General features: G+C 43.5%; 2 protein-coding genes across 2 annotated transcripts in view; one reads left to right on the forward strand and one right to left on the reverse strand.

The window, feature by feature from the left end:
- The window catches only part of slc37a1 (solute carrier family 37 member 1), a 14,931-nt gene extending 9,000 nt beyond the window's left edge, over positions 1-5,931 (reverse strand). The window contains exons 1-4 of the mRNA XM_030786349.1: positions 5,861-5,931; positions 4,335-4,569; positions 867-948; positions 261-372 (exon numbers count right to left, since the gene is read on the reverse strand). Coding sequence (XP_030642209.1) covers positions 261-372; positions 867-948; positions 4,335-4,390 — 250 coding nt within the window. The 5' untranslated portion in view covers positions 4,391-4,569; positions 5,861-5,931. The remainder of the gene's footprint in view (positions 1-260; positions 373-866; positions 949-4,334; positions 4,570-5,860) is intronic.
- A 936-nt stretch (positions 5,932-6,867) lies between these two features.
- lmln (leishmanolysin-like (metallopeptidase M8 family)) lies at positions 6,868-13,111 on the forward strand. Its single transcript, XM_030787109.1, has 17 exons — positions 6,868-6,996; positions 7,496-7,593; positions 7,691-7,721; positions 7,853-7,935; positions 8,120-8,237; positions 8,717-8,895; positions 9,141-9,246; positions 9,460-9,554; positions 9,663-9,780; positions 10,179-10,286; positions 10,574-10,650; positions 10,806-10,916; positions 11,266-11,398; positions 11,623-11,782; positions 12,058-12,188; positions 12,541-12,751; positions 13,011-13,111. The coding sequence occupies exons 1-17, from the start codon at positions 6,868-6,870 to the stop codon at positions 13,109-13,111; spliced, it is 1,989 nt and encodes a 662-aa protein (XP_030642969.1).
- Positions 13,112-15,142: the final 2,031 nt, after the last annotated feature.

Consider the following 15,142-nt stretch of genomic DNA (forward strand, 5'->3'; position numbering starts at 1 on the left):
AGAGAGAGGAAGAGAGAAAGAGAGAGAGAGAGAGAGAGAGAGAGAGAGAGAGAGAGAGAGAGAGAAAGAGATCATTTGTTGGATATTTATATATACTCACACCAAAGAGACACCTGTAATTTACACCAAACAGATGCCTGTGAGTTCAACTAAACCTCAAAACGGAGAAAAGAAAAAAAAAAAAAAAAGAAAGAAAAAAAAGAGAGAGAGTAGGGAGGTGCCGGGAGACAAAATGCAGAGTGTGTGTGACAGTGTTTTACCGAATGGTTTCCAGCTGCAGTCAAAGTCTGAATGAGGGACATGGTGCTGACTGCTACCGCTGCTCTCTGTAGACAGCTCACTGATCTGGGAACAGTTCTTATGCAGCTCACTCTGAATAGAGAGAGACAAGCAGTCAGTAACGCCAAAGTGACACGTAACACACCATATCAGCGCACACAATCACACCAGACTAACACTAAACCTGACGTGCATAAAGACGCAAAACAACCCTGTCGGAGAAAACTGGTAACAGTAGAACACACAGAGAGTATATGAATGAAAACAAACAAATTACGTTTCTTGCAGTGAGGAGTTTTATAAAAAAAAAAACAACAAAAAAAAAAACATCAGAAATTATTTGTGAAATGAACGCTTGCACACTCTTCCGGTGATGAAACCAATAATTCGAGAGTAACCTGAGAAGAACTCTATGGAATGACTCACATCTTGACTGAGGAACTGAACTTTTTACTCCATTTGTGCTTTTACGTGTTTCGTTTAAGACCAAGTCTACGGTGAGGATTAAGGTTGTCTCCACAGGTATTTACTGCTATGACGAAGGACTACCTGAGTGCCATCTATGAGTGTGGCAGTGGATGTGTTACCTTGACGATGCTGATGGGCTTCCGGGACAGGTGGAAGCTGGTGTACAGAAGGAAGGTCAGGCCGAAGGTGAAAGCTCGGTACCTGCACAGGTAAGACAACGGTGTCAGGGAGGAAGTGATGACGAGACAGGAAAGAGGAAGAGAGAGCGAGAGACAGAGAAGGATCGACAGCTAGAAAGCAAAAAAAAAAGAGAAAGAAAGGGGTGGGGGGGTTGGCGAGAGAAAGAGAGGGCCAAGGGAGGAAGACCGGGCAGACTAATTATATCTGCGATACCAACCAACAAATTTGGGTGAATTTCTGACGTGAAAGAAAAGTTCAGACGGCGTTCGAGGGACGAGAGCAGAGATAATAAAACGGGTAAAATAAAAGACCGAAAAGAGGTCGAGTCGGGAAGAGGAAGAGGAGAGCGAGACAGGGGACGAGGAAGGGGGTGGTAACGGGACCCGTTCAGCGGGAGACTGAGCTGCTATCTGGGCTGCTCCTGTTCTTCTTAATGACTCCACTGGGGCCTACGCTGACCGAAGGCCCGACAGCACAGGTGGCACGGCTGACGGCTAAAAGCTGCTACTTCTGCTGTGTCAACACACAGAGCAGGAACTGAGGAATGCACTTTGGCATCTCTACCCTCCCTCTATTCAGCTCTGCACACAAACTTGTGTAATTAGCAAACAAACCAACAAGCATATATTGACCCCCAACCCTCTGCTCAACCGGGCGCTTCAACGAACGGCACGTTTGAGGTGAGTTCAGTTTCTGACCGGACTTTAGGGAAGAAACTGAAATTCAACAGTACTTGCCGCATCAACTTCAATTCTCTGATAAGACGATTCAGGATCGACAAAACCACTCATTAGGCACAGAGATTGCTCCTGGGGTCAGGACCCCATCTGCTCCTGGGGTCAGGACCCCACCCGAATGTGTGGACAGCGGAGCAGGGGTGTGTGAGGAATGAGAGAATTTGAGACTGTACTGACAGGGGAGTGTGAGCGTGCAAGAGCAGGGCAGCCATGGTCTAAAGGTTAGAGAACCGGGCTTGTGACTGGAGGGTTGCAGGTTTGATTCCCAGGCCCAACATCCACGGCTGTGTGCCCTTGAGTAAGGCACTTAACCCCAATGCTCCCCAGGCGCAAGGAATGCTGCTCCTGCGTCTGGTGTGTGTTCACTACTGGTGGGCTAAATGCAGAGGACAAGTTCACTGTGTGCAATCACAGAAATTTAAACTATTATTATGTGAGTACGTGTGTGTCTTCTGAGAACGGTTTAAAAGCAGAGGACGGAGACTAAGTTGTACTGGGGAACTTTGATGTGGGTTTGGAAGTGTGTATCCTGTGTGTTCTTAAGGTGTATCCTGACAGATAGCCTTGGAAACTGATACGGGCAGAACACGGCACTTCCCACACTGTGACGTGAGGCCGGTTTCTCCTGTTGTGAGGTGGACAAACGGAACGACAGCCGAGCACTGAAAATTTATGACGTTACATTCAGACTTTTATGGTTTCTGGATCGCTCTAAAATAAACTTTGATGTCTCTGTCTCTCTCCATTGCCAAGCACGCCATCTGAGTGAGACGATAGGCAAACACCTCGAGGTAATAAAATACAAAGCATATCAGGGCTCGACGCTTACTTTTTTTCCCCAAGGAACACATGTGCTCTTGAGTTGAAACATGTAGGAACGCATAAAGGACGTTAGGGGCGCAATGAAAATGTATCAAATAATGTGTTTTTCCTAAATAAAGGGATACGAGGAGACATTTACGAGCAAAACGATTGAAATTTTTTGAATACAAAAAGTGCACTAGGTTCTTCATTATGTCTGCTTCAAACTGTATTTATTTAATAATGATGGAATTATTCATACTTTAAACTGTATAAACAGAATAAACGGTATGAATGCCTCTATAATAAAGTAGTCCTTCCTTGTTCTAAACTGCAAAAGAAGTCTGCTCAGTCTGTTTAGACACAAAGGGTATCACTGGTCCGCTGGGTTTTGTAAGCAGGTTGTCTGGCCCGCTTTGAGCTCACTCGTCCATCTCCTCAATCTCCTCCATCTGTATCGACTGTTTCAGTTGAAATGTCTGAAGCTTCGGTTTCTGTCGCACTCAGTCTTTTGAAACACTGACCAATAGGTTTCGTACTTTGCGTATATTGCGAGCTAACTTAAGCTCTCTATCCAGCTCACTGCGTGTTCACTCAACTTCTCAACTTTTCTCAACTCCAGTCCTGAGGGCCCCCTGTCCTGCACGTCTTTGTTTTAACTCTTCACTGTGAGGGACTGACACACCTGATCCCACTGATCAGTTAATCATCAAGACCTCGATTAGCTCAATTAACTGTGATAATGAAGAGTTCAAACAAAGAGGTGCAGGACAGGGGGCCCTCAGGACTGGAGTTGAGGATCACCGGTCTAGAGGGCCCTTTTGCGCTGACGAGTGGATCACGTGATTTTTTTTTCGACGGACAACATTGGTTCAGCGAAGTGAGCGCGTCATCGTCATCTGTTGTTGTGTTGTCAGCCTTTTTGAGAAAAAATAGAAGCTACTTGGGCTGAATTTTGTAACACGTGCTCATAAACACACTTTACAGTTCACACACACGTCTATATTTAGTCTCGAACGCGAGTGAAACGCTTGCACTGTCGAGCCCTGTACATAGCACTTCAGCTCTGTGAAACCTACTGAGACACAGTCAGCACCTCATCCCGCTCTGTTGTATAACTGCTCTAATGTACTTTCACTCAACCTTTGACACAGTGGAAAGCCATCAGGTTTAAGAAGTCATAAAATGACCGCAAAAAAAAAAAAAAAAACGGAGATTGATCAACTGCACATGAAACTACATGGTTTAAATCAAACTGTCTCAGAAAACTGTGTGTTACCTTCACACATCTCCTTAGGGGGTATTAATGCATTTGAGGACATACAAGTTCTGATTGAAGAACTGAAACACGTAAAATATTTTTTCCCACCTCAAGAAGATGAAATGAGCACACACAGAGAGAAACTCAAGAGATAGAATCTGTCCCAAGTTCGATTGTGGCCTATAAGAGAGCGAGGAGCAGGAGAATAGAACAGGAAATGACATACGTGGTAATGCTGAGAGTTCCACAGCCAGTCACAGAAGACAAAGACGTCAGTGTAGGAAAAACGATCAAACCGCGGTCTCTACCACAGTTATTCAGTTTTTTTACTATGGCCTTGCGCATGACATGGGTCATGCCAGGGGTCTCAGGCCTAAAGCAGAGGAGGTGAACATGCAGTGTTGGTGAGGGTTTGGAGCCTCTCCACAGAATGTCGGAAAGGGATACATGATCTAACACTAATGGACTTATGCATCACTCAACTTCCTCCTTTGATTGTTGATTGTATCGATTGTTATGGTCAATAAACAAATAAACAAATAAAAAAAACAGGCGAAGTTAAACCACACAGACTGATAAAGAACAACAAGGAAATGTGCTAGACTTACCACTGGTCCCTGTTGAAGGACACCAGGAAGCGGATGCCGGGAGGAACGGGTGCCATATTTGAGCGTGTGATGTGTGTAGGATAACTGACAGGCAGATGTCACGCAGACAGGTATCAGGACGATATCAACAGACAGAGAGACACAGGGATCGTCGGTGACCATGAGGGTCCTGGACTGACATCAGTGAGTGGCATTGTGCTTAGGCGACGAGTCCCATCAGAGCTGGCTTTCCTCCCTGAGTACACCCCCCCACACACACAAAAACAAACAAACAAACAAAAAAACACGTGGGCTATTAGGTTACAGGCACTCTCCTTCCATTCACTTGCTCTGTGTTATCCACGTCATGACTGTATTTTAGAAAACACAAGCAGAAAACACCAATGCACCACTGTTGGCTCAAAAAGCAAAAAAAAAGACTGTGTTTTAACCAAAGCCAATGGATATGCTCTCTGTATCAGCCCAGGACATATCGATTGTATTACACGGATACGTCTGACTCGTTTGAGAAATCAAGGACACGGCGTGACGTCATGACCGACAGGTCTTTCTATTCCAGAAATGTTTACTTTGCCCCGACGGTGTCAACGGCAACCAAATTAAACATTTACATATGCTCTCTAGTGCTACCCAGGATATTGAAACCGCACCTCTCTTTTCAAACCACCCGTTTTCGACAGAGGATGTTGAAACACTCTAAACAAAAAAAAACAGACTTTGCAGCTTTCTTGCCGCGATGTAAAGACCACAGTCATAATACACTGCACTCCAAGGACACAGTCCAAGTCCTCGGGCAACATTTAGCAATTACTCCTTCAAAAAGGGATAATCGAGCATCCTCTCAGCAGGAATTGAGTAACGTTGGCTCATCTACGTTCAGTGTTGTTAATATAAAAATACATTAAGAGAACACACTAAAAGTAATTGGTTAAAACATAGAATACAACCACAAACGATACCATTCAACGATACCAATCCCGGTTTCCATCATTCCTAACGAACAGGTAATACTTCCTTGACGACAATTATTAACTACAACCACAGTTACACAGTTACCAGGCACAGAAGTAAAGCACAACGGTATCACTGTCCATCAAGACCGGCAAACCAAAACTGTTCTACAATGCGAAGTAGCTTCTTCAATGAACATTTACTTCACTGAACAAAGGTAGAAGAGCAAACTGTTCGCTTCGTTGGTAAAGCGTCTGACAGTGTATAACTCTGGCAAGTCGGTGTCCCTGAATTATGAGACACGCACACAGGAAACGCGTACTAGGACACATGCTGAACAGAAGAAATAAAAGATATGTATGTAACATTTAAGACTCGTTATTTGTAACTTGACTACTTTTAACTTGAGCACTTTAAGCACGTTAGCTTTCTAGCTAATGTACACTAACCTAGCTAAGCTTCCTGATTAGAGACAATTCATCATTTTCATTATAATGTCTGTGTAATCCGAGGAGAGAGGTCATCAAATCCAACACGACTAAACTGTCAAAAATTTCCGTGCTCATTGCTCTTACCGCGAACTCCTTGCGCAGTGCTGCTTTAGGTGACCGGTTTGAGACACCTCCGATTTCCTTGTTCTTCAGATAGAACCAAGCAGCGTCTGTCAGATTTTTAAGTATAAAACGAAGCCAGCAAGAATAAAGGACCCGTGCAAACATGCTTCAAGACACCGATTTTCCAACATAAAAGTCCTGTCATGAATCGAGTCGATTTTACAGCTAGTTCACGAACAATTGTTCCAGTGAGTCTATAAACTGATATGATCTTGTTGAATAGAGACGTGTATGTTTATTCGCACAGTAACAATATTGTGTACACTGCACACGCACGTGTGTTTATGTGTGTGTAAGCGGGAGAGAGAGAGAGAGAGAGAGAGAAAGAGAGTTTTTGAGGCTATTGTAACTTGAGGTACGGGATTGGTTGTGTTATAAAAAATTAACTTAATTCTTACCATAGCATGTTCATATGTATACAATTTTCCAGAACCTGACAGATACATTTCATGATTTGTGTTGAAAAATTGGACGGTGTAAACAATACATTGTGTTAAACTTTCTTTTAAAGGATGGTCATGTCCTTGAAATTTACACGAAATTTCCTTGAAATGTTGGTTCAGCGATATTACTTTAAAATAATACATTTACAAAACCGTGTCTTCCGAGACTCAATGCCGCGTCTCTAAAGCGTCGCTTCTCACTGGACTAGTATTTTGAACATTTGTTCCCTTTCATTGTTGTGGTATATATTTAGTTATTATCGTTGGCTTCACAGCACTGTCATATTTAGCACCTACTAGCACGGTTAGGGGTGTTGCAACTGATGAATGAATGGCCAGTAAATCTTTGCTACGATATTTTTAAATCGTGACATCCCCAGATTTCATTCACTTTCACATATTTGATTCTCCTTCTCTTTCTGATTCTTTTTTGAGGTATGAATGTTATAGCTACAAGCTGTGGGCAAGCAGCAACTGATTTACCCGTGTCGACATCGCGAGCTTGCCAGCTGCAGCTTAGTTTATATGATGGCGACAGGGTTAAGCTGCTGCTGCAAACCCCTTGGATCACTTAGCCGGATTTGTCTATTTTCTCTTCTACTTCTCTGTGTACAGTGTCACACATGTAAACATCAAGTGCCCTTGCCATCCGAGGTAAGTCCCTCCCTAAGTTTCATCAAATTTTAGTGCAAAAATTAGTGTCTACCTGTCGACTACTTGCTTTGCGGAGCTCCTAGCCAACAGGCTAACATAAGCTAACGAATAGCTTATTCGTTGACCAGAGGGCGACAATACCTGTCAAATCGATTAGTGAGACAATTTTCAAGAAGATGACGTAGTCGCTTTGTTCACCAGTTACGGCATGTTGCCTCTTAATTTTTGTAATAACAGTAAAAGTTCTCGTAGTGTTTAATATAGTGGTTAATTTATTTTGGGTGTATAGAGACTCCTGTTAGTTTGACAATAGCCCAACTCACGTCATAACGTTGAACTTTTAGTAAAACCAGGCGTAATCAGTTGTTTCTCAAACCAATGTAGTTCAAAGTTAATTTCTTGCTTATAATACGTTTTTACAAAATATTTTTCCACAGATTTATGAATTCATGACTATAAGAGCAGCATTCATAAGCTGTTAACGCTGTTTTACTTTCAGATCATCCACAAAGTGTACCTGAAGCCAGAAAGATTAACAAAACGAAGCACTGACCAGCAGCTAAACATTAAACTTATTTATGACTCCAGCTTGGATGCGTAAGTGGTATATTCTACTCTGAATGTCTGTTCACAGCAAGTTATTGAATTCTACACTGAAATGGTTCAGTGACTGAAGTTCATTGTTTTCTTGCAGGTTAGATGAGGATAAAAGCAGTCTTGTGAAGGTATGTTTCAAACATTTCTGTCAGGAGAGTAAACTGCTCGTCTGACTCCGTTCGCAAGGGTACAGAGGTTTTGAAATGATGCTTTGTCTTTCATGTCACCGTTGTGATTATTTTCTCTGCTTTGCCTGAAGGACAAGCTCTTCCCACAAGCCATCGACTATCTCCAGAAGGCATTTCAAGTCCGTATGAAAGCAGGCCCTGTGTTACTAAGCAGGTACCACACTAACTGCTGTTTTGTCTATCCTGCGCAACACTGTCATTTATTATGGGCATACACTCTTATGGGTTTTTTTTGGGGGGGGGGGGGGGGGGGGGTGATAAATGGTCAGACATAAATTTAATGAAGCTGTCTTTTATCCTAAGGCAACTTAATAAAAAAAACCTGTATTGTCCATTAGACAGTGTGCGACAAACCAGTACCTGAGGAAGAAAGATGACCCTCATCGATATTGTCAAGGAGCTTGTGCTGAAATCACGAGATGTGGACCAGTTATTGTGCCTGAGCACCATCTGCAGGTAAGGCTGTCAAGAGTGTTTGCCTGAGTGTAACTTAACTTCAGTCTGCAGCTGTCAGTTAAGCCAATGTTTTGTCCGTTTGTTTTTTTTCACTTTGTTTTATTTCACGTATGCAAAGTACACCTGAACCCATATCTCAGATTCTGTGCTCATGATGCGAATGTTAATCTGTTCCTAAGGCTTATTAGTGAATTGCTGAGACTAGACACTGCGTCCAGGGTAGACTGTCAGAGTTAATCAGGGGAAGGATTTGTAATTGAAGGGTGGGATTTGAGGGCATAGACAGCTCAGCTACTCTTAAGGTCTTCTTGTCCCCCACCCCTCTTTGTGTGTGTGTGTTTACATAAAGTTTATTCCAGGTGTGTAATCTATGAAAGATTGGTCCAGACCCGTGTACTGTTATAATGTCTGTAATGTACCTCACACAACGATGAACAGGACTACTTAAAGATACTGAATGTTGAATCTGTGCCTCACAGCAATGCAGAGTATGCAGCGAGACAGGGAAGTCATGCGGCCCGGTGGGACCCCCCGATGGGGAGGGGATAGAGGATACTGACTTTGTGCTGTATGTGAGTGGAGTGACCACAGAGCGCTGTGGACAGGAGAACATTGTTGCCTATGCAGCCTACTGCCAGCTGGAGTCCAAGCTTGACAGGTATCCGTGGCGACCAAAGAACCCTCCACTGACAGAATGAACGGACAGCACAGATTTAAAGTATATCGTGGTAGCTTTATGTATCCTCATCTTTTGTCTTTTGCTGACGACTTGCTACGTTGTATGTGGGGTTATTTATATAAAATGTAAATGAGATGTAGCCTTTTCCTGCCTTGTTAAGGGACTGTGAACTCGTTTTACTGACCTTGAGAATAATCAGTGCCTTGCATTGTGTTCTGGTGCAGGCCCATCGCGGGATACGCCAATCTGTGTCCAAATATGATTTCTACCCAACCTCAGGAGTTTGAAGGCATGCTATCCACTGTCAAACACGAGATTATACATGCCCTGGTGCGTATGGTCACCGCTGTGTGTGTGTGTTAACTTGTGTCAGTGAACAGCCTTTGTGACTTAGACTGTACATAGTGCCTCCTCTAAGCAGTCATGTCATTTATGAGGTTTACACCAGTCCAGACTGAGAGGTTTTTTTTTCTCCCCTTTGACAGTGAATATCACTGGCGATCCCTATAGAGCTGAACTTATGAATGCGTTCTCTGTCTGTAGGGTTTTTCAGCAGGGCTCTTCGCTTTTTACCATGACGACAATGGGAAACCACTCACGCCACGTTTCGCCAGCGGATTGCCAGCTTTCAATGAGAGGTAACTGCGGGAACAGTGTTCACCTTCTCTTTTTTTTTTTTTTGGTGTAAATTTGTAATATGTCACGTACAAAACTGACTCTGATATTCCTTTGCAACCCTCTTCCAGCCTAGGCCTGTATCAGTGGAGTGATAAGGTGATCCGGAGAGCGGCCCGGCTGTGGGACATCCGAGGGGGTCAAATGATCAGACACGACGTCAGTCTCCTGGTCACCCCGCGGGTTGTGGTGAGTATTCCTCCGCTGATGTTTGTCTGGATGTTAAAGACATGCCCCAGTATGACGTAAATGCTGTTAGTTCATAACAGTCACGTGATGTTTTGTAATTTGCCCACTGGGTTGGCACCTATGGCACGCCTGGCTGGCCTAGAAGGGGTCTCCTCTCTCTGTGGTCCTTCTCAAGATTTCTCCTATTTTTCCCTAGTGTCTGGGTTTTTTGAGGAGTTTTTTCTTGCCCGCTTTGAGGATCAAGTCAGGGGGTGCCACCCTGCTCTGTTTGTTGTAATCCTGTGGGCATGTAAAGCCCTTTTAGACTGTAAACAGTGATATTGGGCTTTAAATAAACTAAAACTTGAAACTTGAACTTGAAGACAGGCTTCTGAGATGCATTCTAAACGTCTCCTCAGGAGGAAGCAAGGAGACATTTCAGCTGTCCCATCCTGGAGGGTATGGAGCTGGAGAACCAGGGAGGGGTGGGCACGGAGCTCAACCACTGGGAGAAACGGTTGTTAGAGGTACGTTCAGAGAGACACCCAGTCGCTCCTCTACCCTTTCCGCTGGTGTGCAAGCATTTCCTCTTCTGTTCACTGTGAGGGGAATGCAGTATTTTTAGAAACCGGTTTTTGTTTTGTTTTGTTTTGTATTTCTTTTCCCTTGAGTAATGCATAATTTAGAGGCATTCGTGGTTTGTTCTTTAATGCTTTCCGCGGCCCACGTCGGAGAGTTCTGTATTTTGAGCTGAAGTTGTTCACTTCAAAAGCATATTTTGCTTTGTTGCTTTTTTTTTTTTTTTGTGGAGTAGAATGAAGCTATGACGGGTTCCCACACACAGAATAGAGTGTTTTCCAGGATAACTTTGGCTATAATGGAAGACACCGGGTAAGTCCCTGCTGGCGTGAAAATGTCTATTCAATAAAATATTCTGTTCACAGACTTTGAGTTTCTTCTCTTCCATCTTTAGCTCATGCACTTGTTCTCCGTTTGAGGCCTTGTCCTGTTTGTAACTTTGCTTTGCGATCATTCCCCGTGTGCAGGTGGTACAGAGCCAACTACACCATGGCTGAGAAGCTGGAATGGGGCAAGGGTTTGGGCTGCGACTTCGTGATGAAAAGCTGCAAATTTTGGATTGACCAGCAGAGGCAGAGGTAAGCCATGTCATGCTCTGAACTTAAATGGACGGGGAATCTTTTTTTTTTTTATGTTAAAAGTGCAGGCCACCAAAAGAAGAAGAAGAAGCAGTTGAATGCTTGCTGATAGAAAAAGCTGTTGTGTACTGAACTGACCAAAAAGACAAACTTCTTCAGCTAGCTTAATTGTTATGGAAATTGAACGAATTTTTGTATATCTGGCATTAAATATTTACCAATATAATATACGTCATGCAGTGTCATTCGTCCTGTACTCTGGACGGAGAGGTGCATTTGTCATTACGGCTGAGCTGATAACGGTAAAGTCATTTATAGGGCGTCGTACTTTGGGGTTGTTTTCCCGCAGTAGGCCAACACTGACCCCGTACTGTGACTCTGTGAGGACCACGCCCCTCCAGCTCACCTGCAGGCAGGACCAGCTGGCAGTGGCCGTGTGTAACCTACAGAAATACCCTCAGGCCCTCCCACTGGAGTACCAGGTAAGGTCAGAGGTCACAGAAGCATAAAGACACACAGTCCAAAAAAAAAAAACAAGAAAAAAAACCATTGAAGATCAGTCAGTGTTTCGCTCCAGGTTGGGCTCACTGAATGTCTTTTCATTTACATATAAGCTTATGTGAAGGTCATAAGGTCATAGAGGAATGAGTGTAAGTTGGGTTTTACTGAGGTGGAGGTGTTATGCCAGGTCTCTTGTTTTCTGCAGTACTTTGACAATATTCCCGGCATACCCGCCGAGGACTTACCCGCGTATGGAGGCGCGGTGGAGATCGCCGATTTCTGCCCTTTCAGTCAAGAGTTCAGCTGGCACCTGAGCGGGGAGTACCAGCGCAGCTCCTACTGCAGGGTGCAGGAGAACCAGCCAGGTGGGAGCACTAATTTCGCCCGTTCTCCTAGACCTGTCACTCCTCCTCCCCCTCCCTCTCCATTTCATACACCTTTATCACCTCCTCTCTTTAACTGTAGAAAAATTTTCATTTGAAAGAATCTGCCCTTACGTTTTTTTAACTCCCATTTAGTCATTCTGAGAATATCAATGCTCTATACGTCACTTGTTTTGATGGAAAAGATTGTTTTTTTTTTTAAACAGTATTCCATTATGCTTTGGATGTGTTGCCTTAACCGTGTTTGACCGTAACAGACTCAGAGAGGAACTACGGTGCTGAGCAGTATGGCCCACAGTCGGTGTGTCTGTACCAGAGGTCAGCCTTTGTCATGGAGCAGTGCACCAGGCGTATGACCTACCCTGACTGGGGCAGTGGATGCTACAGGGTAACACCCTCTTTTCAGTCAAGACCCCACCTAACTCCACTTCCACTATCAGAACCGCTCTGGTTCACAGATATTATCATGTGGTTTTGTTCATTTATCTGACGTTCTTATCGAGACCGATCCACAACAAGTGCGTTCAAACAGAGGGAATTCAAAAATGACTTTTACGAATGACTTTTTCTTTGAAAGGAAGGAATCTAAAGTTGCTCATTGTAATTGAAACTGTTAGATCTTCTCGGCTTTGGTATTTAAATACATTTTTGTCCCAAGGTCTGCTGTGTGAAAGACAAACCCAGAGTAAAGCTCTCTGTGCGTGTTAACATGGACTGTAATGCGTGGCTTGGTTCTGCAGGTGTCCTGTTCAGCCCAGGGTCTGGTGGTGTGGGTGCTGGACCAGTCCTTCCTGTGTGTGCGAACTGGCCAGTTGCTCAGCGTGAACGTGCGTCTGAACCAGTGGGTGTACAGCGGGGTACTGGTCTGCCCGTCGTGCTCCGACTTCTGCACTGGCTGTCCCCTCCCTCACCAGCTCCCACCAGTCAACACGACCAAGAGCACCCGCATCGGTCAGTGCACCGCAAAATACGTACCCAGAATGCTTTTAGGATTTTTATTATTTTATGATTATAGTTGTTGTTGTTTTTGTTGTTACGGTGGTGTGATGATTATTATTGCTGTCGTTGTCGTTGTTGTCGTTGTTATGGTGATGATGATTATTATGGTTGTTGTGATTATTATTATTATTGTTATTGTTATTAATAATCATAATTCTGATTTGTTTTGTTGAGAACAGAATGTTAAGTCAGATTCATATGTTTTTGCCAGATCCTTGTTCCAGTTCTTCGGGCTTGGTGGTGACGTTGTGGTGTCTGCTATGTAACCTCATTCCGGTCCTGGTTGGCTTTCTCCTGTGTGTGAGGAACTGACGTGGACTTCTTTCTTTCATGGGGGTGGACTTGGTCAATCCACCGAAACAGAGGCAGGAGAGCTGCTACGTTCAGTACCTGAAACACAGTAACTAACAGTTCGCGAAGTCCTCTTTGAACAAGGGGCGTGTGTTTTATTACGGTGGGAAAGGAAAAAGCCATCGATTTAAACTCCTCCATATCTAGTTTATCAAGTGCCAGTACAGTGTAGCTCACATGTGAAGCCATAGCCCATAGAGCTGACAGAACATCCAGGTGCTGTGGTACGGCCCTGCCCATCTCTCCAATGATAATGTAGCATTTTTCTAACCGAGTTATGGAGGTCCAGTTGGTGTCCAGTACGTGAGGTTTCCAGCTGGTTATCCTGGAAAGGTGCTCTCTTTTATTGGTCCTCTCTGAAGGGCACAGACTTTTCATTTGGAGTGCTTTACGATCATCCAGGTTACTCTTGACACTGCTGTATGCCACTTTTATGAAGGTGTTTGTACGTTTGTTGATGCTGATAGATTATTTAACATACCAACATAAGATAGCGATAAAAGAAGATGGTTTTTTTTTTTTTAATTTAATCCTATTGGAAGACACACTTGTAATGTATTTTATTCATGAGTTGATCAGAACTGAATATGTTTACGCCATGACGTTTTGTTGCCAGACCCCCCCCCCCCCCCCCCCCCCCCCCCCCCCCACTTCTGACAGGTAAAACAAGCGAAATAATTCACCCTGATCCTTAAGTGTCGTACTCTGGTATCAGGCCAAAATCCTCCGTGTCAGTCCATCAATCTCTGTTATTAATCATTTATCGATCAACCTTACACAGGTCATATGATTTGCATTGCCTTGGCTTTGCTTCATGTAACATTCGCTGAGAAGTTGTTAAAAAAAAAAAAAGACTTGTTTATTAATCTCATTTTTGCCAAGCGTGGGAAAGTTGTGAAGTTCCGTCTCCGCCGCTTGTGTGTGTGTGTGTGTGTGTGTGTCATATTTATCGTAGAATGAATCGCTGTAATCTGAATCACTCCTTTAGACGCTGTTTTCAAACTATAGGTATGTTAAACATTTTGCAGACAAGCACCGATTTTAGTGCAAGACATTCGTGCACACACAGGTGAAAAAAAGTTTGACTGTAAAGTTTGTTTCTGTGTGTATTTGACTAGCGTTGTTTTAACCCATGTTGTAAAAGCAGGCATCATTTCTGAGCCAGTGGATGCTGTAGTTTCATCAACTGCATGGTTACTTGAAAATGCACCTGCTAAATGCTATACAATCAATGTAGTCATTACGGAAGGAAGAGGAGCCAGTGCTAGCGATGAGAATAAGAGGTTTATTAATGTGTATGTATTGTGATTGTCTTGTAATGTACTCCTTGAACTGTTTTGAATTTAGGCTGTGTGTGAGATGTCCAGGTTTGAACTGAGTTTCTATGTGATTTAAAGAAAAAAAAAAATTGCCAATTTAGGCAGCGGTAAAGATTGTGGAGAAAGTTTGATTCGTATAAACCCATGGGGAAATGGTTGTTAGTGTGTGAGGTTCTGTTGTGATAGAAAACCCTGGAGCCAAGTGTTGTTCACGTCTCGGTGTGCAAGGCCCAGAGGTTTTTACAAAGCTGCAATGCTCAGCGTTTCTCCTCTCTAAATGTTTCATGCCTTTAACACTTTTAATCATGTCATGCGAAAACTGGTTCATCTTATCAGTGGAGGTCAGGACTCTGGGTTGTGATGGGACACTTTGTATCTCTGTCCCTCCATATACCAAAAAGGTCATCATTTCATTCCAGTTTTCACTCACTCCTGTTTTTGTTTTTTTAATATTTTAAAATGACTCATTTTTTTTGTTTTGGCATTTTCTTTTGAGAGCTGTTGACTCCTAGTGAAACGGTGATATTTATATTTGAGCTGCTGTTTTTGGTTGTATAAAGAGGTGCAGTTGTGAGACAGCAGCCTTTTGTAATTCAGTGCAGTGTATGTTTTCTTGACCCCTCCCCTCGCTTCCCAAACCCCACCCAAAAGAAATAACGGACAAACTGTAATT

Source organism: Chanos chanos, chromosome 10 (assembly GCF_902362185.1).
Source record: "Chanos chanos chromosome 10, fChaCha1.1, whole genome shotgun sequence".
NCBI lineage: Eukaryota > Metazoa > Chordata > Actinopteri > Gonorynchiformes > Chanidae > Chanos > Chanos chanos.